This window comes from Triturus cristatus, chromosome 11 (genome assembly GCF_964204655.1).
Source record: "Triturus cristatus chromosome 11, aTriCri1.1, whole genome shotgun sequence".
NCBI classification, from domain to species: domain Eukaryota; kingdom Metazoa; phylum Chordata; class Amphibia; order Caudata; family Salamandridae; genus Triturus; species Triturus cristatus.
In genome coordinates, this window is record NC_140594.1 from 1,116,413,603 (window position 1) to 1,116,440,411 (window position 26,809).

Here is a 26,809-nt window from a genome sequence, read left to right on the forward strand (position 1 = left end):
GACCCGTGTTCTGAATATGATTTATGTGATTGGAGGGATCCTACTTTGTGGCCGAACTCTCTTACGGACGTGCAACGTGTTTTTCTTGTTGAAAGAGGTCCCTCCAGAGACCCAGATTCTAAAACAAAGTATCCAAGTGATGAGCACTGAAAAAGTAAACGTTGTTTTTCTGTTACCATGTTACTGGTCATCTAACGCCTTTTCTGGACGTTTTATTAAAACACCTTCCTGAGCTCCGCCCGGACCCCCTCTTCCGGGGCCCCCTACCTGCGCTCCCTGCACAGGGCCACCATGAGTCTAGAGCCGCCCCTGCAGTGAGGAAGGACCAAGGTACCCAGGCATTACACCAGATACAGAAAGTTGCATTGGGTCGGTCTTTAAAAATATTCTGCACAGATGTATTGCATGAAAAGAGTGTAAACATCCAAAGTTCCATGGGGTAGTCAATCCAATGAAAGTACAGTACTTCAAGTTTACTGATTTCAACTCTGCATTCACGTTGCTCATGTACTAAAGTCATAAGGACCACAACTTTCATAATGCTTTGTAATTGTTTGTATACCCTTTCCCAATCCTTCAATGTCTTTCACTTGATTCATTAATTTCCTTCGGTTACACGTACCAGCATGCCCTTTTTGTGCCTTCAAAGGATATAATTCCACATATGGCAGAGTCATTTGGCATCCATGTAATGTCAAAGGAAATGGCACTCTCGTTTTAAAACCCGGTTATCTAATGGTTGTACGACATGACTGCCTCGAGTTTTCTTCAACACGGAGTGCACAAGTCCAGTGATCCCACAAACTCTGGCTGTTCCAATAAACTTTCCAAGTCGGGCGGGCCTTCTCGCCCTGCCAGCCACAGTTTTTCTGCATCCTGAAATTTAGCCAGCGGGCATTCTTTTCCAATATGTTCCAAAAGCAGGTGACGCTGGGGATGCCCAGCCTTTCGGGTCGGGGCCTAAGAGAGTGCATCAGTCACCAATATATTCCAAAAGAAGCATGTACTCTCCCTGCAGTACCATGCAAACATCTCATTTGACATCACTGAGGAAATAATCCAAAGAACAACTCACACACCCACTCACAACCCCATACAACCTCTCATATACCCATTCAAACCCCTGCAACCACTCACATACTCATTCAAAGACCCATACAAGTACTTACTCATGCATTGAGCCAGTCACACATCCACTCAGTAACTTTAAAGCCACTCATACAACCCTTCACTCACCCATAAAGACACTCACACGCCCACTCACTTACTCATACAGATACTAACACATGTACTCAATCACCTGAACAGTCACTGAGACAACCACATATTCTCCCAAAGAGCCTCTCTCACACTCACTTAACTCACCCATACAGCCACTCACACACCCATTCACTCATCCATACAGCCACTCACACACCCACTCACTCACTCATACACCTACTTACACACCCACTCAACCTGCTGTCCCCCTCTTAGCCGCCGAACCCACTGAGGGAGGGATCTTTAGCGCTGGGATACCTCAGGGTGACTACGCGCTCTATAAATTTTTTTAATAATAATAATAATAATTTAAGCACCATCTCATTCACCAATACAGCCACTCATGCCCCTCTCATTCACCATTTACAGCCACTCACACACCCACTCAGTCACCCATACACCCACTGATGTACCCTTTTATTCACCATTTACAGCCACTTACATACCCATTTACTCATCCATACAGCTGCTCACTTATTCTTACAGCCAGTGACACACCCACTTGCTCACCCATATAAAAACTCACACACCCACTCACTCATCCATAGTCTCTCACATACCCACTCACTCACACATACACCACTTACAACCCACTCACTCACCCATACAGGCACTCACACACCCTCTTATTCACCCAACAGCCACACACACACATGGATACACACAGTTAACAGACATGCACATTACCTTAAAACAGAATCACTCATTAGTAATACACAAACTTAACTAAGTTATTTTTTGCGGTACCTTAGAATGTATGTTTAAAACTCAGAAACATTTAGCAAACACTCACAATCACTGGATGATGTCATCAGTGAAGTCAGTTGAGATGTCATTAGTAATGTCACTGACTATCTCAGGAGTGATATAATATCTGAGGACATAAACAGTGCATTACAAGGGCAAAAGTTATAGTTAGCTAAGGTAACTATAATAGGGGAATTTCTATGGTTCTGTATGAGTGACATATGAGCCTAACTATAATGTTACTTTAACCTTTGTTTTTTCATTCAATATATATTCAGAAAAAAATATATACATGTAGATATATATAGATACACACACACACACACATATGTGGGACAAGGGACATGAAATGCGCCAGCCACGCTTGCCAGAGGCTCATGTGAGAGCCTGCATTCAACTCTGAAAGCGCATCCATCCAGGAAAAGAAAAAGACTACACCTCCCATAAAGCAAAGCATAGACTCATCCAGAGCAGCCAATCAGGGGCATGCTATGTTGCTTGAAATTTGAAGGTGAGCCAATCATGCGCTTTCTGACTGCAACATCCTTTGAAAAAGAGAACCTCTTGAAACGCGTCAGGATTGCAGACTAGTTTGCTGACGAGGGTTGCTGGCTGATTCGAAAATAAAGGTTGTTTGGGAAAAACCTTCCCTTTGTCCGAGTGCAGCTCACCTGTTGGTCACTCCCCACTGAGCGCGACAGATTGGCGGCCGTCCTGCCGCTGGGTTTGCACCACTCCGGAAGCTGGAGGCCACAGGGCTTGTATACGAGGGGCTCCATATGTGGGACAAGGGACATGAAATGCGCCAGCCACGCTTGCCAGAGGCTCATGTGAGAGCCTGCATTCAACTCTGAAAGCGCATCCATCCAGGAAAAGAAAAAGACTACACCTCCCATAAAGCAAAGCATAGACTCATCCAGAGCAGCCAATCAGGGGCATGCTATGTTGCTTGAAATTTGAAGGTGAGCCAATCACGCGCTTTCTGACTGCAACATCCTTTGAAAAAGAGAACCTCTTGAAACGCTTCAGGATTGCAGACTCATTTGCTGACGAGGGTTGCTGGCTGATTCGAAAATAAAGGTTGTTTGGGGAAAACCTTCCCTTTGTCCGAGTGCAGCTCACCTGTTGGTCACTCCCCACTGAGCGCGATATATTGGCGGCCGTCCTGCCGCTGGGTTTGCACCACTCCGGAAGCTGGAGGCCACAGGGCTCGTATACGAGGGGCTCTATATGTGGGACAAGGGACATGAAATGCGCCAGCCACGCTTGCCAGAGGCTCATGTGAGAGCCTGCATTCAACTCTGAAAGCGCATCCATCCAGGAAAAGAAAAAGACTACACCTCCTATAAAGCAAAGCATAGACTCATCCAGAGCAGCCAATCAGGGGCATGCTATGTTGCTTGAAATTTGAAGGTGAGCCAATCACGCGCTTTCTGACTGCAACATCCTTTGAAAAAGAGAACCTCTCGAAATGCGTCAGGATTGCAGACTCATTTGCTGACGAGGGTTGCTGGCTGATTCGAAAATAAAGGTTGTTTGGGGAAAACCTTCCCTTTGTCCGAGTGCAGCTCACCTGTTGGTCACTCCCCACTGAGCGCGATATATTGGCGGCCGTCCTGCCGCTGGGTTTGCACCACTCCGGAAGCTGGAGGCCACAGGGCTCGTATACGAGGGGCTCTATATGTGGGACAAGGGACATGAAATGCGCCAGCCACGCTTGCCAGAGGCTCATGTGAGAGCCTGCATTCAACTCTGAAAGCGCATCCATCCAGGAAAAGAAAAAGACTACACCTCCCATAAAGCAAAGCATAGACTCATCCAGAGCAGCCAATCAGGGGCATGCTATGTTGCTTGAAATTTGAAGGTGAGCCAATCACGCGCTTTCTGACTGCAACATCCTTTGAAAAAGAGAACCTCTCGAAACGCGTCAGGATTGCAGACTCATTTGCTGACGAGGGTTGCTGGCTGATTCGAAAATAAAGGTTGTTTGGGGAAAACCTTCCCTTTGTCCGAGTGCAGCTCACCTGTTGGTCACTCCCCACTGAGCGCGATATATTGGCGGCCGTCCTGCCGCTGGGTTTGCACCACTCCGGAAGCTGGAGGCCACAGGGCTCGTATACGAGGGGCTCTATATGTGGGACAAGGGACATGAAATGCGCCAGCCACGCTTGCCAGAGGCTCATGTGAGAGCCTGCATTCAACTCTGAAAGCGCATCCATCCAGGAAAAGAAAAAGACTACACCTCCCATAAAGCAAAGCATAGACTCATCCAGAGCAGCCAATCAGGGGCATGCTATGTTGCTTGAAATTTGAAGGTGAGCCAATCACGTGCTTTCTGACTGCAACATCCTTTGAAAAAGAGAACCTCTCGAAACGCGTCAGGATTGCAGACTCATTTGCTGACGAGGTTTGCTGGCTGATTCGAAAATAAAGGTTGTTTGGGGAAAACCTTCCCTTTGTCCGAGTGCAGCTCACCTGTTGGTCACTCCCCACTGAGCGCGATATATATATATATATATATATAAAAATATATATATACATCACCAATCCCACTTCCCCAAGGAAGAGGCACGCACGCCGGTCTGTAAGTATGGGGCTGATTTAATAGTATTTCAGGTCGCCCTCGACCCCGCAGAAAAGAGAGACGCGTTTCTAAGTTGCACCAACATTTCAAAGATATATATAGCACTCCCACTCTTTCAAACATGTATAGACATGGTAGAAAGACTAGATGCAAAATATCACTGGCAAATCCTGGCTAAGATTCGCTCAGTACCAGTAATCCGAGTATCAGCTAATGTAAAATATATAGTCACTGAAAAAAACTACACATTAGCATTTCAAAGTATGAAAAACACAGAAATTCACCAGTTATAGTTAACAGCGCTAACCATAACTTGCACCCCACCATGCCCTGTTTAAGACCTCACATCTGGAACAACATCATTGATGACAATTCAATTTGAGTGTGCTAGTTTGTTTTACAATTTAGATAGTGGTGGGTAACTACCATATTACTTTTCTACCAAATTGTGTACAGCTTGGGGCCAGCTAATCGGTAAAGTGTATACAAAATGCATGTACTCCTAATGCACCATAGCTGTGTAGAGGTATTGAACACATTATAAATGTTTGTATTCAAGAGTAAATCAGTTTGCAAGTCCTGGTGGACTTGTATTCATTATGCTCCACACAACCTTTTGGTTCTGCAGAAAATGTTTCCAACAGGAGAAAGATTCTACTTAGTAGATACTAACTTTTGTAAAAAGCCTTGAGTTATTATAGAGAATCGTGTCAGCATGATAAATTATACTTAACATAGAAGAGTGTGTGCACCGAATACTAAGCTATGCACATGTGCTTGTTTTGCTTCAGAAGATGGGCTATTTGTAAAGTTTTCAACACAGTATGAAGGCAGCAGGTAGTATGATCTTTAGCACCTTCAGATCTTAGTTACTTTTAGCAAATAGTGTATTTTTAGACAATTGTTACATAGAATGTACACTGTTCTTAGTAGATTCTTTCAATACCCTGTGGTGTATTTCTCATGAGAATGTCACTGTTTGCAAACATTGGGGTATAGAATGAACTCTTTCCATAGAGTAAACACTGTTTACAGTACTTGGTTCTCTACTGATCTCAACTTCATTTCTTATAGTAAGTTTGTTGAGTCTCAGGATTTTGATGCAGACAAAAGCTGTCTGGAGTAGGGCATTCTTTTTTAAATTAATACTTGCTATTTTGGCTTTCTCTGAACAGTTGTATACAGATTTGAAGATCGTACTCAGTGAGAGTTTGCCATATATATGTTGATGATTGGTAATGTGAACTATGCTACCAGTAAAGTATATGCTATATGGTCAATGTGGCACATAATGCTTGTTATCAACACCTAAGGCAGTTGTTTCTGTGTTGGTCGTTATGATGCCAGATCTTCCCCTGAACTATTTTGTATCTATTGTCAGACCTCTAATGTATACAACAATATGCCGGAAAACAAAGCTTGGATGATGTAATAATAATAATAATAAGGGTAGCTTATAAAGCGCATGGTTACGCAGAAGCGTGTCCCCGCGCTACAACTGAAAAACTCATTGCGAGGGTTGCAGACCGGAGATCTTTTATCTGGAGAACAGGTATGTTTTTAGGTTCCTGCGGAAGCTGGTTTCGGATGAGTCAAGGCGAAGATGGAGAGGGAGGGAGTTCCAGCTCTTTGCTGCCAGATAGCGGAAGGAGCGTCCGCCCATGCGGGCCTTTTTGATTCTTGGAACCAGTAGTAGACCCCCATATGCTGAGCGCAGATCACGTGCTGGTGTATACCTTGTCACCAAGTTCTGGAGTGGGATCGGAGATTTTTTAGCCAGGATGCGGTGACAGGTGCAGAGGGCTTTAAATACCACTCTGTTTTTAACTGGCAGCCAGTGGAGGGTTTTGAGAGCGGCTTTGGTATCTGATCGTTTTGGGATGTTTAAGATGAGACGGGCAGCCGCGTTCTGTATTACCTGAAGGCGGTTCATGGCCTTGCAGGTGGTGCCCAGGTAAAGTAGATTGCCATAGTCTAGGCGTGATGTCACCAGGGCATGTACCAGTGTTCTCCGTGCTGACATAGGGAGAAGGTCAAGGACCTTCCTTATGGTTTTTAGGATGCCAAAACAGACCCCTGCAACTCGGTCTATTTGGGGTCCAAAAGATAGGTCAGCGTCGAGCCATATGCCAAGATTTTTGACTCCCTGGGTGGGTATGGGAGCCTCGCCCAGGCATGGAGGCCACCACGTCGATGACCAAGCAGATGGGTCCCTCCCCACCACGAGCACCTCGGTCTTGTTGCCGTTTAATTTAAGGCAATTGGTGGACATCCAGGTTGCAAGTTCTTGCATGCAATCCCTGAAACTGTCCATCGCAAGACCGGGTGCACGCGATAGGGAGATAGCCAGCTGCGTGTCATCGGCGTATGACACGATGCTCAATCCGTGACTCACGGCAATTGAAGCCACTGGAGAGACATAGAGATTAAACAAAGTTGGGCTCAGGGACGAACCCTGGGGAACACCCTGTCCCAAGCCTATGTCTCTCGAGTAGTGGTCACCTTGGCGAACCTGGAAGCTTCTCCCTGTCAGGAAGGATTGTAGCCATTGGAGTGCAGCTTCGGATATTCCTCCATTATTCAGACACTGTAGCAAGTTGTAGTGCGCTACAGTGTCGAATGCTGCACTCAAGTCCAATAGGATGAGGGCCATGGTATGTCCCTCATCCACCCCCTGGCGTAGGGTCTCTACTGCTGTTAGGAGTGCAGACTCTGTAGAGTGGCGAGGTCGGAATCCAAATTGGGTGTCGTGTAATAGGGCAGCCTTTTCCACGAAGTCCATTAGCTGTATATTGACCGTTTTTTCCGCCACCTTAGCCAGGTAGGGAAGGAGTGAAATTGGGCGGAGGTTGTCGAGTTTCTCAAAACAGATGGTGGCTTTCTTCCTAAGGGGTAGAACAACCGCCTTTTTCCAATCCCTAGGTACTGTCTTTGTGCTGAAAGATACATCGAGCAAATGTCTAATGTATGGTTCTAGTACTCTTAGACTATCTGTTAGGCGTTTGGGTGTGGTTGGGTCTCGAGGAGAGCCCGACTTCACCGACCTGCAAATTTTTAGAAGATCTTCCGTGGGAGGGGTGACAAAGTTGGTAAGTATAGGTTTATCTCCCCATTCCCTAGGGTTTTCGGCGAACTCTGCCCCGGTTTTGGGCTGCGTAGGGAATGCTAAGTATATTTTTGTTATTTTTTCTGAAAAGAAGTCTGCGATTTTGTCACACAATTCTGGCGAGCAGTCATCAGGGATAGTAGCTGAATTTCCACCTGAAAGAGTTTTATAGAGTGTGAACAGCTCTTTTGTTGAATTACCCGCCTCACTAATCCTAGACGTAAAGTATGATTTTTTTGTTTTTCTGATTAGTCCATGGTAGGTTCGTCTCTCGGTTAGGTACTTAGTTCTGGTTTCTTCAGAGAAACTCTTACGCCATTCTCTTTCAGTTCTTTTTAGAGCAGTTTTCTGGACTCTTAGTTCGGCGTTGAACCAAGAGGCGGTTTTGTTTACCCGGCTCCAAGATTTGGTTTTTAGCAAGGGGGCTGTGCAGTCAAGTGCCTCATTAATCCGTGTGCAGAAGTTAGTATTGGCTGTGTCCACATCCTCCCCCCCTGGGCTTCCTCCTTTCGTCAATTCTTCACAGAATGCCATCAATGATTTCATTTTAAAGGCCATCAGTGATGTCATAAATGATGTCATAGAACATGTCATGAATGATGTCATATGTGAGGTCATAAGCAGTGAATGGCGGGGGTGCAAGTTATAGTTAGCTCTAACTATAACTGATGAATTTCAGTGTTTTTTTGTAGTTAAAATTTTTTATGTTGTCACTTCCAAATTCACCTAACAATAACATTACGTTAACCTTTGCTTTTTTCAGTATATTTCTAAGGTTTTAAAAAAAAGAAAATACAGATACTTTTATCACACCTAACTATAATGTTGCCTTTGTTTTTTTCGGTGCATTTCTAGGATTTTCTAAACATATCGTAATACTTAATTACCATACGTAAATGCAAGCCTGCCAGGCCCTGCAGCCAACCCTATGCCTTTGGCCATGAGAAGCGAGTGGTTGGCCATAGGGCTTGGCCATTTGTTTTTTAATTAAATGGCAGAGTGGCAGTGCAGCTTCCCTCACTGAGTTGTTGTCGGCCACGTGGACCCATCCCCTTGGCCACTCATTTAATTAAGGGGAGTGGGCACACATGGCCCCCTCCTTCGGCCAATTTGTGCATGGCGTTGGTGCAAGTTATAGTTAGCTCTGCTAATTATAGCTGGTGAATTTTTGTGTTTTTTTTAAGTTCAAAGCGTTAAGGCTGTCACTATCCTATTTACTTCACTTTAACATTAGTTTATCCTTTGCTTTTTTCAGTGAATTCCTAAGTTTAAAAAAAAAAAATCTTTCTATCAAACCTAACTATAAGGTTACTTTAAACTTTGTTTTTTTCAGCGAATTTATAGGTTTAAAAAAAAATTTAAGTAATACTTTATTACCATATTTAATTAATGAAAGGTGGGTGCCTTCATGCCTACCCATGGCACCCACCATATACTTGTTGAAGGCCACAGGGGGAGCCAAAGGGCCCCCACAGCCCCAGCCCCAGTCGGCTCCCCCCATGCAGCAGCACTGCTCCCACCCGGAGGGAGCAGCTCCTAATGCTGCTCCCTCCTGGTGGGAGCAATAGTTTGATCTGTTTTCCTAGCCACAGGACAGAATTTTTAAAGTTCCTGTCAGCTGGAAAAAGACTTTGTGTTTGCTGCCGCTTGGTGGGAGTTAAAAAAATGCTCCTGCCAAGCAGTAGCAGACACCTTTCCAACGCCGGTGTAGGCAAGGAAACCACTATCTCCTGGAGGGTGGTCTCCCGGGACATTGTCATTAAGCTGGCCTCCAGGGGATGGGGTCCCTAGGTCTATTAATGGCACAGGGAGGGGTGCCGCGTGGCCAGACAGCCCTCTCCCCTTTATTATTGAAATTAGCCCTGGGGAATGGGTCCCTCTTGACCTCTGGAGGCTTGGGGAGGATGGCCACACGATCCCCCTCCCCTTCCATGCAAATATAGGCCCTGGGAATGCTATGGGACTTGTTCCAATGTGAATTTCAACTGGACTGATAACAGTCTGGATTCCTTGGCCATTGTATCTTGTTCTGATTACAAATGCCATGTTGAAAGATAAATGGTGCCCACGTGCTATTGCTCTTCTTTAGTTCTTGCCTTCGGTTTGTTAATCTTCACTTAACTTTCTGTTAGAATCTGTTAATGTGGATGATTGTTGATTTAAATGTATGTAACTAATCAAAATGTTCACGTGTATCCTAACCCATAAAGTTGATTTGTATGCTGGTTGTATGATATAGCTACTGTTTATTTAAAGCGTTTAGAGATTCCTTCAGGTCTGATTTGTGCTATATAAAAAAAATACATAAATAAATAAATTATGATACCTTAAACTGAATGAGCCCAATATGGGGTCAGATGTTTAATATCATGGAAGTGGCACCTGGGCCTGAAACCATTTACCTTTCTTTGTTGCAAAGAACTCCACCAAGCTCTGGGCCTCCTCCTGGATTCGCGCTTCTAGATTTTTCTTCCCAAGTCCTAGATTCCTCAGAGTCGTGAGGCCGAAGCGTCTCTGCTGCTTCCAGGTGTGTCCAGAGGAAAAGAAAACTCCTAATTAAACAATTGTATATTAGGTTTTAGATAATTATATCTTCAACGTAAAATATGTATTTAATTTTTCAACCTGGCTAAATAATGCTTTGGTCCTCGCTGCTAACATAATGCATGTACAAGTAGAGGAATTCTGTGCAAAAGGCTGCAAGAGTGACTTATTTTTGAGCTACAAATATCAGTCTCTCTCTCTCTCTGCCACTCATTCAGTTCTTGCTGCTTCCTTTACTAACTGCAGAAAATACATTTTGAAGATAGAGTCGCTGACACACTGTGGGATCTATAATTGTCTTCCTCCCATGCACATCCAGGAGCCCTATATCAGCAGCACAGGACACACAGAACATTCAATATGTTTTTGTTAAATAGATAGAATGCTAGCTCTTAGATTCTGATTGTTGCACATGTACGTCCACACCACTGGGCAGGGATACTCTCTTTCAAAGAGTATCTCAGTGCCAGGATACCCTCCTGGGTGATAGTGCTCTCTACAAATCTGCATACCATAATAGTGTACATAGGTAGGTTTGTCGGGTAACACCACTGCAGCCTCCTGTCAGTAGCACACACTTTAGGGCCTAGACAGAGAGAGCACAGAACTGTATCCCATTGCAGAGGGAAGGCTGCTGAGAAGGCTTCCCGACAGCCAGGTCACTACACACACTTTGCCACTGTGGCGACAACACTGAATTGTGTAACTAATGCACAGCATTTACTGGCTGCCCACCCTGAAAGTCCTAGTTCTTCATCGTCTGTGCTAATATTGCTCGATAGTCTGTTCGTTCGTCTGTCCAGCCATTCATCCATCCAACCACTTACACAATGGCTACACAATTCACAAAGGTTCACTCCATGAGTAGGAATAGGTTAAGAGTAAGTCGCACAACCCAACAAGGAAATCCGTTTATATCCGGTCAGTGAGTCTTTACAGCAGTCATGAATATCTACACACAGCTTGTATTTCATCCATTCATAACCCAATCAATAGCACTTCCTGATCTCTGACCCCTGTCTGCTTTTTAATACTCTGAAAAGCTGGATGAATGGCTTATTGAGTTACACCTTTGAGCCAATAACATACTGTGCAGATCACACATTCAAACACTTGCATGCTCTTGTCCCTGCATCTTCTTGTTCTTCAAGGTTGGTAAATTGAGTGCCATTAAATTGGATCATAATATCTCATATTAATCACAGAGCTTAGAAATGATTGAAGTGCGGCATGAAGCACTATATAAAAACAAGTTATTTGCTACTTAATTATGCTGTTGTGAAGCGAGAGCTACCTACCCTTGCCCTTTGACAGCTCCTGAAAAGTTGGGATTGTAGGGCGTCCAACAAGCTCTTCGGAGTGGTTGATTAGACCATCTCTTAAAGCCTGGTATCCATTCAACACAATCACTGGCTTCGGCCCCAGCCACAGAGTGAACACGTTCCCATAGGTCTTGGCAAGCTGGGGGTGGAAAGTAATCATGGAGCGATTTAATGGAACAGCAAACAGAGGAAAGCAAGTACTTACCCTGCCAAATACATATCTGATCTCTTGGGGGAGGGTAGCTATTATGCATTTCAGACTCTGGGCAGCCTGGGCAAGGCATGTTACCTACGTACAACTTATGTTACTCTATGTAGGGTAGTAAAACTGGCCTACCATCCAGGAAGATAGTGGCTCACGCAAACCTTGCCCCTTCCTAGGTATTATTTAGCTTCTGAGAAATTAAGGTACTGTTAGCCAATTATCATATTTGAAATTGCCTTAACTAAGTAGTATAAATGATTAAGTGTAAAACTACCAAGTTTAAAGATGCACAGCTTACAGTTCATGCATACATGGGGGCATGATAGGATCCAAATGACTGTCCTAAACTGAACTCCCTTCTCTTTTTTACTTTGCACATTGCAAATCTCCCTTTACACACTGCAGATCAAAATCAGTGTCCTCCACCTTTCAAGGATGGAATTATCTGCATCATTAATAATGGGTCGTACATCTATCAACAATAATTTTATTTTAGAAATATCTTTTGGTGTCCAATTGCCAAAGAGTTTTCTGTGAGCAGTTGTGTCTTAATCCAGGCCTAGGCATTTTTTATCCATGTATTTTTGGGAGAAAAATGCATACCAATGAAAGAAGCTGTGTAAATCACAAATTCTCTAGCCTGCATTAAACGTTGTTCTTAATGGGAGCTAGACACACACATGAATTTCTGTCACATGGTCCAGACTCTTTTGTAAATCCTCTCATACACCTCTTTGAAGACTTTGCTCTGGAAATAGCACATAGGAGTTTATTGAAGTGATGGTCGTCTCACATTAAGTTGACTAGACTGTCTAAAAGAATGACAGTGCCACATCCATGCACTGTCACTTACTGTCCTGGGTAAACCATGTTTGTCTTAAGGTTCAAGTGCTACATAACTACACAGTAGGCAATTACCAGGGACTTGGTATACACAAAATGTCTTGTGGGAACTATGAAGATAGACGTGCCACAGCTACATGCTCTGCACTAGCAACATGTGCACCCTGTCTTTGGATATGAAAGAATATTTCATGTATGATTATAATGGAAATGGCCACTAACGCGCAATACCCAGCATTATACAAATCGCCTGCAGAAAAAAGAACACTATTTTGCCCACCCCACTGGTATTGTTATCTTTCTGTTATTATGTTTGTTTGTGTGGCAGGGCAATGTGTGTTTTACAGGATCAATGTGGACATCACCATGGCCATTTGATAGGCAACATAGAAACAGGCATAGCAATGTGTGCTTAACTGTGGCAAGCTGGTGTGATAATGCTTGCTGTCTGGAGCGCACTTAAAAACTAACTTATTGCACATTTTGAGTAGCTTGAGGGTAAATCTCCTGCCTGAGCATGGAAAACCTGTAATCTCTACCACCAACTCTAACACTAAAAGCAGCTCTTTCTAGGAATGGCACCCCTCCTGTCTGAGAAGCATCACTGCACTTTGAGCAACTGTGGCCCATTTGAGCCCCGGCATTTACAAGTTGACTGACACTGAATATCACCCACCAGAGCCCAGCAATATGTAAGAAGCACAGTGTACTATCTGAGCAACAGATACATCATGTAGTTACCCAGACATTTGATGGCAGCACAAGGCATAGAATGTGGCGTTGCAGAAATAAGCAACATATTTTGATGGGTTAATAACTAACAGATCAGCAATAATATTACACGCATCAGGCACCGCATTTCCTGTGGCAGAGGTGTCTGTGTTTTTAGTATTTAGTGTTTTGCTTCTGTATGTATTTTCTGACAGGTACAAACATGATCTGCTGCAGACAATCCCGAGCATGGCACTGAGGCAGACCTGGCTGTAAGGATGCACAGATTGCATCCTGAATCTGTCTGCCCCTGAGGGCTAAGGCCCATCTATTTACCTCAGCCCTCTATGCTTATGTTAAAATCATGAGCACTTCACACTTGGACAGTTACACTGGTAAAAGGAGTCAGGCCTAATGGAATATACACCCCCAACAGTGTTGGTGTTAAAGAATCACATGGCAAAAGTAACAGAGACATGTGAGCAGGGACATATAAAGTGGTCACATAGAATAGGCAGCTGTTTGTCTTGAACCAACATCAATAGGAAACCATTGACTAATGAATCCCTGAGGAAACCCCATGGCTGATCCTTCACACCTCAGTGCAACGTTGAATGAGGTGTCCTCTTACTCTACTAATGAACTGACTCACTCTTGATTTACAAGGGGGAGCAACACTCACACCAGAAAGCACTGGCTAACAACCAAGACCCTCGGTTTTCTTGAACAGAGCCTGTCAGAAGCCATCATTGAGAGTTTCACTGAGATAACTTTGTAGTAAATGGTGAGTGCAGTTGAGTTTAGGAAAATGTAATACTTGGTGCAGTAAAAACTGCACCACAGGAACCGTTTCTGAACCTTTGCACCTGAGAACATACCCCTAAGAACCATCAACATACTAACTAGTCTGGGTGCTCACTTACTACTCTCTGAGGGCACAGAGAGGCCCAGTGGAACAAGAGATCAGTGAACTCCTCTGGGTCTTGTGATAATTTGGTTTATTTTTATAGTACAAAAGGGAGCAAAATAAAGTGACACAGAGCATTGGCAAGCTATCAAAATCCTTTGCCATCTTGAAAACGCCTTTAGGAGTTTGAGCCGATTTTGTAGTTAAACTGGGCATAGACTAGTTTAGGGAAAGACCTACAAATGCACCCATAGGAAAGCATACAGCATTAAAAGTATTGTTATAACTGAGGAACATTTTTTTGGTGGATGGAAGAGCAGTAGAAGAAACATTCTGATCGAAAGGTTTGTGTGCGTGTGTTTGTGTGCATGAGTTGTTTGTATCTATCTATCTATCTATCTATCTATCTATCTATCTATCTATCTATCTATCTATCTATCTATCTATCTATCTATCTATCTATCTATCTATCTATCTATCTTTGTATATATAAACACTTTTCCCGGGCTCCTGTCGAGTGCTTGGAATTTATGCCACAGGACCAGATGACTCATTTATATTGTAAAGGGTCTATTACATTTAAATTGACCTCTTGGGTACAAATAAGGAATAATTGTTGTGGGTATTTTTAAAGAAAAGTGGACCACAGACATATTAATAAGATAATGTGAATATTCTCCGGTTAGTCTTTTACATAACACATTGGGTTATCACCTCTGTGGTGGATAATTTTCTGTTTGTCACTATCCTTTTATTATTTGACCTCTCCAAAGGGTGTGCAAATGAACAGGAAAGAGAACAGTCTCTCTGGGCTCCGCTCAAGTGTTTGGTGGCAGTGCCAGAGGTCCTGACTGCTATAGGGTATCCATTTGCCTTGTTAAATTCATTTTAAGTTTAAATTACTCTTTAGATACAAACTTAGAGTATTGATTGTGTATGTTTTAAGGTAAATTACTTTGTGCAAGGAACATTGTCCTTGAAAGCAGAATGTGAAATTAGCTCAAATGACAGCATATGGATAAATATGTCAGCAGCTTTATTCCAAACAGACCTCATTCACCAGCTTCCCTCATCGACCGACTGAATACCTGTCGAAAATTGCCTCCACATTCCATTACATCACATTCTTGAACATAAATGTTCCAGGACATTACACGTCTTCCTTTTTTTCAAAATCCACAAAACAGAGAGACCACCATACTACTAAAATATATAAAACAATTTATTACGTGCAACAAAAACTCAATTTTCATTTTTTACATTTTTGAGCATATTCTTTCAGATAGTTGGGGTTGTGACTTTTTCTACCACTCCAGCTTCTTCCATTACTTTCTTGATGATTTTCATCATTTAAGTTTCCCATCCTTGACAAAGGGTATTCCTCCTTTTGCTTCAGTCATCAAAGAATATCATCAACCTTTCAAAAACATACATATTTGTAATAGCTAATCTGTTTCTAAATGTGGTCAAAGACAAATTCTAGCCTTTCATGAGCCACTGTGATAGAGCAACCCACCTGCACATTTTTCTTAGACCCAAGTATCAGGGTGTGTGTCTGAGTCAAGAGCACTATAAGCTATACATTCAGCTGGGAAACATTTGCACACTCAACAGAAGTAACAACCACCTTGTAACCAGGTCTACAATACCTGCATGAGGACCTCGTGGTGGAGCACGAATTTCAGGGTCCAGAGATTTCCAATGATGGGCAGCGGAGTCGGTCCAGGAGGGTATCTTCTCCTCAACCACTGAAGCTTGAAGTAATGTGCAATGAAGAGAGTAAGAAACAGAGCAATCAACAGCTCGGTGATTGACAGCATGGTGGACGCCTGTCTCTGCTTCTAGCAGATCTCCTAAACAGTGGAATTTAAAATTTACTCTAAGCGCTATTCTTCCCTCTTGTCTTAGTATAATTTATTTCGAGTTCTTTATGAATCCTATATCTATTTCTCTAGCTGATCCTGTCCTTTTTTCTCTCTCTTTATCTCTTTCTCTCTCTATCTCTTCCTTTTTCTCTCTTTATCCCCCAATCTACACTGAGTCTATAGCATGTCTTTATCTGACCTGAATGTCTGTTTCCCTTTCTTCCCTTTTTCTGCCATCCCTTTATTTAACTAAATTTCACCTCCTTTCTCTTCCTTTATCTACTTTCAATTCCTCTTTTCTTATTGCCTTTCCTCCTTTATGTCCAGCCTTAATATCTATCTTCTCCAGTATGTATGCATCTCTCTCCTCCTTTCGATTTAAGTAAAAGTCACCTTCTCACTCGCATTCTTTCTCACGTTCTCTCCCCTTTTATACTTTGTCTAAGAACCACAGAGGAGGCGTATATTCTCAAAGTGTACTAGATAAGAGATTGTTGTGTAACATGCTTGCTTATCACCTGCAAGTTTGAATATTTGCTCTTTTATCAGTGCCCTGCTGTTGTTTGTCCTCTTGTTGGTGCCTGCCAAACAACTGCCAATAAACACATCTCTTTTCCTGGGATCCTGTCCAGTGCTTGGAATTTATGCCACAGGACCTGATGACTCATTTATGTTGTAAATTGACCCATCTGGTACAAATAATTTATCATTATTGTGGGTATTTTTAAAGAAAGAGTGACCACAGACAAGTTAATAAGATAATGTGAATATTCTCCAGTTAGTCTTTTACATAACACACTGGGTTATCACCTCTACGGTGGATCATTTTCTGTTTGTCACTATCCTTTTATTATTTGACCTCTCCAAAGGGCATGCAAATGAACTGGCAACGAAATAGTCTCTCTGGGCTCTGCTCCAGTGTTTGGTGGCTGTGCCAGAGGTCCTAACTGCTCAAGGGTATCCGTTTGCCTTGTTAAATGCATTTTAACTTTAAAGGACTCTTTAGACACAAACAAAGATTGTTGATTGATGATGTTTTAAGGTAAATTACTTTGCGCAAGGAACATTGTCCTTGAAAGCAGAATGTGAAATTAGCTCAAATGACAGAATATGGATAAATATGTTAGAGCTTTATTCCAAACAGACCTCATTCACCAGCTTTCCTCATCAACCGACTGACTAACTGTAGAAAATTGCCTCCACATTCCATTACATCACATTGTTGAGCATACGTCTTCCACGTCTTCCCCTTTTATTTTAATGCACAAAACAGAGATACCACCATACTACTAAAATATATAAAATAATATAATACGTTCAACAAAAACGTCTTTTTTTTTTAACATATTCTTTCAGATAGTTGAGGTTCTGGCGTTTTCTACTACGCCTGCTTCTTCCACTGCTTTCTTGATGATTTTCATCAATTAAGTTTCCAATCCTCGACAAAGGGTATTTCCTCCTTTTGCTTCGTTCGTTCAAGAATATCATCAACCTTTCCAAAACATACATTTTTGTAATGGATATCTGTCTCTAAACTCTATTTACCATAACAGAAACCCCACATAGGGATTTCCTATTTATCATAACCTCTTGGTTTTACATCTAACATTTCCAGATTATTACATTCTCTATACAAACATTGGTAGTTTTTCTCAGATATTATTGTCAATCGTGAACATGAGTTAAAGAACATTCTTACCTTCACACATTCACACTTACAGCTTCACACAGGTTGCCAAATACGCTGCAACACAATTGTAAAATAACTTGACTGCAACTTTCATTGTCTTGATTCGGTTTTGTAACCTATATGAATGACCTGCATAAAATTATCCGTTTTCTGCATTTGTTACAAATACTCTTTTGGGCAGGGCAATCTCTGAAACTGGCCATGTGTCCTTGCTGGATATGCCTATAGCATGTTCTCTTAATCCTTCTATCACTCTTTCTGCTTCTCTTTTACTTCATACTCTTCATAGCATTAACATGTGCTTGTGCTTTATCACTTGAATTATTCTTTACCCCCGACATGCTCCAATCTTTTAAATGTCACTAATACTTCACACAAAGATGGCTCATCTTTTAGCCAAAGTTCCTCCCTTAACTACCCCTCTTTCCAGTTGAGAAGAAATTCTGGTGCTGTGGGTTCAACAGATGCAGGCCCAGTCCTTTTTACCCAGACAAGAGGGCAGCGGGTCAGCACGGCTGGGTAGCAGTCATTCAGAGCAACAGTCTCCAGAGAGGCAGTCCTTTCATCTGCACAACAGTCCTTCTTTCTGGCAGAGTATCCACAGGTACTGAAGTGTACTGAAGAGTTTGTGTTTGGGATCCCACATTGATACCCGGGCCTTCCTTTGAAGTTGGAGAAGTTTCTAGAGGTTTCCCTTTGAAGTGCACAGGCCCTCTACATTCCCTGTCCTTGCTCCAGACTAGCTACAGGGGGTATGCAGCCCTTTGTGTGGAGATAGGATACAGCCTATTCAAATGTAAGTAGGACTTACAGCTTAGCCATCCCATCCTGTCAGTGATGGCCCATCCAGACACACCTAAAGCCGCCTCTATTGCGTGTGGCTGACTTAAAGGAATACACAATGCCCAACTGTCAGCTACACCCAGTCATGTGATCCAGAGACATGCTCCAAGCACTAAATGGCTAAAGCAGGAAAATGCCAACTTTCTAAACGTTCCATTTTCAAATTTGCAATTTAAAATCCAACTTTACCATTACTGAGAATTTTTCATCACAATTTCAAAGACACCAATCATGAACTGTTTACCTGCTCCCATTTGAAAATTATCACGTATTAGATGTAATATTAGTTAACTTCAATGTTAGCCTACGGGAGAGGTAGACCTTCACTCGGAGTCCAATGGTTGCCCACAGAAGGAAAGTTGAATGCCACGATAAAAACATCTCGAAAAAATGAAAAGAAAGGAAAAAGAAACACTTGACTCAACTGGAGGTGTTATTTCGAGTTTGGGCAACAGCACAGTGTTCAAAATTGGTATATATTGCGGCAGTCCATAGGTACCTGTAAGAATCATGGTTCATTGGTTGAACATATGAAATGGAGCTCTTTTAATGTTGTGTCCTGGGGAGAACCCTTAAAGAAATGCGCCAAGGTTTGAAACGCGTTGACAGCTTCTTTTTTCAACCAAATAAGTGTTCAATACATGGGTTACCACTGTTTGCTCACAACTAAGAATTGTTGAAAAGTGCAGAAAAACATATTTCATGTGAGCACAGTAGGGTCACTATTTGGCAACTGCTCCTGCTAAGAATATTTGAATTTTCCCTAGTTAGGTAGTAGTCATGGGCATCATGCTGTTCTTGCAGATGTAACTGTACAGAACCTGAGCTTACAAAAATCTTTTTTTGTTACGTGTGGAGTATATGTTTTATTTATCTGTGATGTAATTTACATGTTTGTCTGTATATGTTTTTTGGTTTTTGAAATCTTGTGATTCCTGTGTATGGTGAAAAAACAATGAAATTCTAAATAAACAATTACGTTTTCAATAAGTTACTCAAAAAAACATGCTTTGCACAAAATTAAAAAACTATTTTTTACAATCGATCATAGAAATTGATTTGTGTGATGAGAAAATGAATGGGTGATTGTATTATAATCAGTACTGGCATTGTTTCTGATCTGTTGTATTTATGGCACAGCCTTACTGACTTAAGGCCAAACCCTTTCTTGGTATGTGACTTTATAAAAGTGTCATTTTCAAAATTGCATTATAAAATCCAACTTCACCAAGACAGAGGATTTTTCATTACAATTCCAAAGACACCAACCATAAAATGGTTACCTGCTCACATTTGGGAATTTTCACGTATTAAATGTAATAATGTTACTCCTATCTTGGCCTATGGGAGAGGTATGCCTTGCAGTAGTGAAAAACAAATTTAAGGGCCTTTCACTACCACAACTCGTAAAACTAAAAAGCACATGTCCCACGTTTTAGATACATTGTACCCTGACCTCTGGGCTGGCCAAGGCCTAGTTGTGACTTACATGCATTAAAAAGAAAGGTTTTGGCCTGGTAAAACATTTCCTTTGCCAAGTTGACAACACAGTTTAAAACTGCAGGACACAGGCTGTAGTGGAAGCACTGAGATATGGTTAAAGGGCTACTTAAGTGGGTAGGACAATTAGTGCAGAAAGACCACAAGTAGCATTTACTTTACAGGCCTTGAGCATAGGTAGTGCTACTTTACTAGGGACTTATAAGTAAATGAATTGTGCAAATGGGTCATAAGCCAATTCTACACTGTTGTAATGAGAGAACACAATCACTTTAGCACTGGTTAGCTGTGGTAAAGTGCACAGAGTCCTAAATTACGCATGCAAATGAAGGCAGAAAGCAGGAGGACTTAAGGCAAAAAGTAAGGTGGAAAACCACACCAAGAATGCCAGGTCTAACACTGGGTATGTGTCAAGTCCGTGCACAAATATTAATCCTTCAAATGTGAAATGGTGTGCCAGTCATCGAATATGATCCAAGTAAGTAGACAATATTGATAGATCAGACGTGTAATGGTTTACCAATCACCAAATAGGATCTGATTCAGCCCACATTTTTAGTTTACAAAATCATGGACTAATATTTCTATATTAGTGTGCCTTCAAACAAAGGCAATTAAAGTCAACAGGACTTTGGACAGTGTCTATCTCGTGTGCCTCTGTGACATGCTAATTACGACATCACAAATACCCAACCTGGCATGGGTGGAGTTGCACAGAATGACTTTTGGGCATGTAAAACACTTTCTGTAAATGCACCAATTCAATTTTTGCGTATACGACATTAGCCTTAATATTTATTATGCAACAACGTGGTAATAATGTTCTGTTTGTAGCAAATATGGCAGAATCATTTACAAAGGATCCCAAAGTCTCAAGATGTCTGTCAAATATTGCTCAACAATCCCGGTAACATTCACTCACAATGTCATACCATTTCAGACTACCTCAGGCATATTGAAAAGTGTCCCATTCCTTGTGACATCAATTTTAATCAACAAGGGGGGACGTAGGGCTTTTGGTAAGGTCCAGCATACATGCCCCAGTCAGTTCAACAAAAAGATGTATGCAGTTCCTAAGTGATATGCAGTTCCTAGGTGGGTCTAGTCGATAGGATTAGAGAGAGGAGTCCAGAGATAAGCTCATAAGGACATCGTGGTCCAAATTGTATGGGTCAGGAGGGGAATTCCTCCTTATACGGCAAAAGATCTCCGCCAAAGAGCCCCTCATTGGGTGCCCGTCGGGTACTGCAGCGCCGACCTGAGCAGGAGCAGGCCCAATGATGAAGCATGGCACCTAGCTGGCTGGGTGTGTGTGGACCCTAGTTCCGTAAGCAGGAATTCCCCTCCTGACCCATACAATTTGGACCATGGTGTCCTTATGAGCTTATCTCTGGGCTCCTCGTTCTAATCCTATCGACTAGACCCACCTAGGAACTGCATATCACTTAGGAACGGCATACCTCTTTTTGTTGAACCATTCCTCGTGACAGCCATGATTTGAGTCTTTCCCATTATCACAAACAGTTGGGTGAGGCTAAAGTGCCATGATGGTAACAGGGTGGGTGTTGTGTATTAGGTGACCAATATAATGGGGAGAGATTTGGGATATTTGAAGAAACTAGAACTAATTTTGAAATAGGGTCTGATCAAATCCTGTTTAATGGCCGCATGAAGCAGGCTGCACACCGTAAACGGGAGGGATTTCTCGCAAGACCACAGAAATTGGCTCCCCTGGCAGTACTTTGTGAACTCAAAAAGGGTAATAAACTGATTCCTAGTATGTACAAAACCCTTGGCGCCTGATTTAGATTTTGGTAGATGGGTTACTCTGTCACAACAGTGATGGTTATCCTGCCCACTGAAATATAAATCCTATAATATCCTAAGGGATTTATATTTCGACGGACAAGATATCTGTCACTGCTGTAACGGCGTAACCTGTCCACAGGAATAAAAATCAGCCCCTAAGATACTGCATCTAAAGATATTGGAAAAGGGGGACATTACCTTGATTTTCAGTGTGTAATGAATTGGGTGAAACACTAGTTTAGCATAAAACTGTGACAAGTAATGCAAGATTACATTTTACCCAGGTTAAGACTATGCACAAAGATATCCATAATTGCTGGGTTCCTTTTTCCACAACGTCAAGACAGTTTAAAACTGCAGACACAGGCTGCAATGGCAGCACTGAGACATGGTTAAAGGGCTACTTAAGCGGGTGACACAATCAGTGCTGAAGGACCACTAGTAGCATTTAATTTATAGGCCCTGGGCATAGGTAGTGCCACTTTACTAGGGACTTACAAGTACATTAAATATGACAATTTGGCATGAGCCAATTCTATCATGTTTTAAGGAGAAAGCACAAGCACTTTATTATCGGTTAGCGTTGGTAAAGTGGGTCCTAAATTCAGCATAAAACAAAGTCAGCAAAACAGGGGGGTTGAAGGCAAAAAGTAAGGTGGAAAACTGTGCCAAAGATGCCAGGTCTAACGCTGGGTATGTCTCAACTCAGTGCACAAATATTAATCCTTCAGAAGTGAAATGGTTTGCCACTCTTTGAATATGATCTAAGTAAGTAGACAATATTGATAGATCATAAGTGTAATGGTTTGACTATCACCAAATAAGATCTGTTTTAGCACACAACATTAATATATCACAAACACATGCACTAATATTTCTATATTAGTGTGCATGCCAACAAAGTCAATAAAGTCAACATGACTTTCAACAAACTCTATCTTGTGTGCCTATCACCGCTGTGATACGCTAAATACGAAATCACAAATACCCAACCCGTCATTGGTGGAGTTACACAGAATAACTTGTGAGCATGGGAAACACTTCCTTCAAATGCACAAATTTAATTTTTGCATCTACAATATAAACCTTAATATTCATTATGCAACAACGCGGTAATAATGTGCTTGCTATAGCAAATTCTCAAGATGTCTGCCAAATGTTGCTCAACAATCCAAGTACATTTGCTCAGAACATCATACCATTTCAGACTGCCTCGGGTAATTGAAAGGTGTCCCATTTCTTGAGACAGCCAGGATTTGAGTCTTTCCCATTATCACAACTGCGGGGTGAGGCTGCAGTGGCAGGATGGTATCAGGGTGGGTGTTGTGTATTAAGTGACCAATATAATGGGATCATATTTGTGGCATTTGAAGAAATTGAAATTGAAGAAATTAGAATTAATTTTGTTAGGGTCTGATCAAATCGTGTTCTATACTAGCATGACATGGGCTGCACACTGTAGACAGGGGGCATTCCTTGAAAGACCACAGAAATTGGCTACACTGGTATATACAAAACCCATAAAGATATTTGAAAAGTGGGACATTACCCTGATTTTCTGTCTATAATGAATTGGGTGACACACTAGTTTAGCATAAAACTGTGATAAGTAATGCAAGATTACATTTTACCCAGGTCAAGTTTATGCACTAAGATATCCATAATTGCTGGGTAAAATATACATGCCAGTTCATAAGACCACTTTTGATGTCACAGCATGGAGGCTGAATGTTTTCAGATACAATGGAGTGAGGAAATACAGTTTGTTATATGGCATGGTTGTGTAACCTCAGCATTTAATAAATTCACAGACCTATCTTGGGCCCAGCGAGGCTTGTTTGTAGAACCTTAGCTCAACCCTAGGTAGCTGTGGGTTTGAGCCGTCAGGCTTTATCAAATGAAAAAGATAAAATCATGTAAGTACCAAAACAATCAAATAATAAAGGAAACACAACACAAAGGAAATCCAACATTTATCTATAAGAAAGTAAACAAATGATCTTTATGAATGTTTAGACAAAATCCAGGAGAGGCTTCTGGAGGTTTCAATTATTAAGGAAATCGTAAATCACTGCTTTTTCACTCCAATTACAAACAAGCAGTGGCAACTAATGCAGTTAGATGTTACTTTAAAAACTTTAGAAAACGTTTGTTAAGTTGGGATTTGGTTACTCCAGCCCACTTATGGTGACCAGCTCCGGCAGGTGGCAAGTCACAGGGGCCAGTAATGCTGAGCAGGACAGTTACCTCAAGCCACAGACGTCATTGAAGTGGTTCTGATGCAAGGCATATGGGATGCTTACGGTGCTGAGAATCCTGTGAATGCTGATTTCGTCAACGGAGACCCTCATGGGGCCATTCCTTTGTCTACAAATGTGGTGGAGTGTCTTTAACCAAAACGGTCAGTGTCCCTTGAAATCCAGGTGAAGTACAGCCAAAAACCATTTTCCATTGTCCTACTGGTCTCCGGTTACAGCATAACCAGCTGGTCCTTTAACTAAGGCTAGTGTCCAGCTTGGGTGACCAAACTGCACACTGACGACTCTCTTGGGTCCAGCAGGCTTGGGTACAACTTTTGAGTGTTGAGTCTTGGTCTCCCCTGCTGCGCTTCAACTGTGATGAAGCAATTGTAGCTACCAACTTGCCAAGGCAGCTTCTTCAGCTTTTGAGGCCCAGGAGCCGTACCTGGAATTTAGCCAATTGACTTTTGGAGTTGACCTCTTCGGTCTGGGGCTCATGGACAACTTTTTTGGAGCAGGGCACCACAGACACAGTCCCCTTGCTGGACTAAGGATAAGCAGGTGCAATCTGAGTTCAAGGAACAGCAGAGCAGTCCTTCTTCACTCCTTTCTCCACTGCAGACATAATCTGAGGTCTGGCTAATAGGGGTGCCACTCTTATGCCCACAACTTGCTTGTGGTGATGTAGTGAATACAAGCAAATCGGCTACCAGGTTCCCTCCCGCCTGATGATAGACCCACTCGATGGCTGGGACAGGATGAACCCAAATTTGGAGGTCAAACTAAGGGGGAGTGGGGTTTTGTACATGTTAGTTTACCAAGATGTATTGCTTGCTTAATGAAGCTGTAAACCATGGGAGGGATGGGAGGATGGCTGGCACAAGTTTGTTTACTGTAATCTCCTGCAGTTTTGTTTAAAAAACAACAATAAAAAGTGTTATTAAAAAATTACAATAAATTCGACGTGTGCATCAAATTGGGGTTTAATGTAACTATTCTTCTGATATCTTGAAGTACCAACTTAAGTAGGCCCATTCAGAAGTTTAACACACTTGAGGTGTCAGCGAATAATCATATACTTGCCAATGGGGCTACTAGCTCACACTCTGGTAGCTAGGTACAGAGCAGGCAGGCATACCCCTGGAGGCAATGTGTCAAGTATTTGTGTCAGACACAAACCCAGTAAAAAGTGAAGCTCCACCAAAGAGGAGGGGATGTATCCTTATGGTTAGAGCGGTCGACCTTGAAGCTGGGGAACCGGGGTTGAGTCTCAACAACGACTCTCAACATCCTGTGATTTTGGGCAAATCACTTAAACTCCCCGTACCTAACAAAAAATGAATGTGTCCTTGTGTAACGAAACAGGTGCTCATGTAAAGCGCTCTGATACCTGATATCTACTGGTCTAGTTTGCACTATATAAAACTCTATAACAAAAAGACTACACGGATATAGAAAAATAAAGAATCTTATTGTCACTAAGATAAGGTTAAAACAACATAAACCTAATTCTGGGTTAAATTGACTCAAATGTGCACATGCAAGGCAAGAAAACAGCGAGAAGCTTTGAATCATCAAGATGGGGCTGCAACAATGAAACGTCAGTGACTGAGGTTACAGGTATTAAAGTTATGAGTACACAGCAAAGAGCTGGTATTTTAGAAGTTAAATGCCATCTTGCCGCTGTTGCTGCTTTTGCACACGACACTACAGGTAGCTGTTATCATAAATAAAACTGCTTGCTTCCTTTTCTTCACATGAGAACGGTCTGTCGTTCACATCCCTAGACGTGCACCGCGACCTTAGTCTGAACACAGTGTGCAGAAACCGTCAAGGTCAAATAACAATGTATGCTGTTGAATTCAGGTTTACACACTCACACAAGCACACAGCTGCAAATATCTGAAACTTGGGTGCCTTTAATATTTCATTGCATACATGATGCTGACACACTTGGAGAAAATCTTTCCAGACACAGAGAGCAGTGCTGATCCTGTGATGTGATTCACCTAAGCTGATCTTGGAGGTATGGGGTTCCCCATTCAAACCAAGAGAACTTCTATTATTATAAAAAAAATAGCTTATTAGGCAGGGGAGGGTGGTTCACAAGGTATTATAGGACCTCTTTCCAATATCATTGTTACATGATTCCTCCCTTCATTTTCTATGGAATTGTAACAATGCTGATGGTTCTATTTCTATTCATTTGTTTGCTTATGTTAGCCAAAGTACTGCACCTTAGAGCACATAGTTAAAAATAAACATTTTGAACTTTTCCGTGTCTCTGATTACTCACGTTGTGGACTGATATGAGAACAATAACGAAAAGGTTTTCTTGATTCCCACCATTTCTGAGAGTATTCTAAGTCGCTTGTTCTGGGTTGTCTAATCATTGGTAGCTTCGATATGATACGGAGAACGAATGAGACACTGATGCTAGTCGGATAGGGGGTTCTAGGTACTGAGATGAGTTTTTGGTACACCACAATTCACTGAGGTCCTGGATTCCTGCGCATAGTTCTGTGAATGAGCAGAATCCCCGCAACAGCCACTTCTGCCAGGTGTTTCTTGAAGACCCCACAATACATGATCTTGTGTCAGGCATTGGTAGGGTGTGCAGTGTCCAGCAATAC

General features: G+C 42.2%; 1 protein-coding gene across 1 annotated transcript in view; it reads right to left on the minus strand.

Moving 5' to 3' along the window:
• The window catches only part of LOC146786136 (cytochrome P450 2J4-like), a 42,775-nt gene extending 26,276 nt beyond the window's left edge, over positions 1 to 16,499 (minus strand). The window contains exons 1-3 of the mRNA XM_085635639.1: positions 15,879 to 16,499; positions 11,540 to 11,702; positions 10,100 to 10,249 (exon numbers count right to left, since the gene is read on the minus strand). Of these exons, the coding sequence (XP_085491765.1) occupies positions 10,100 to 10,249; positions 11,540 to 11,702; positions 15,879 to 16,049 (484 nt within the window). The 5' untranslated portion in view covers positions 16,050 to 16,499. The remainder of the gene's footprint in view (positions 1 to 10,099; positions 10,250 to 11,539; positions 11,703 to 15,878) is intronic.
• Between the last annotated feature and the right edge of the window lie 10,310 nt (positions 16,500 to 26,809).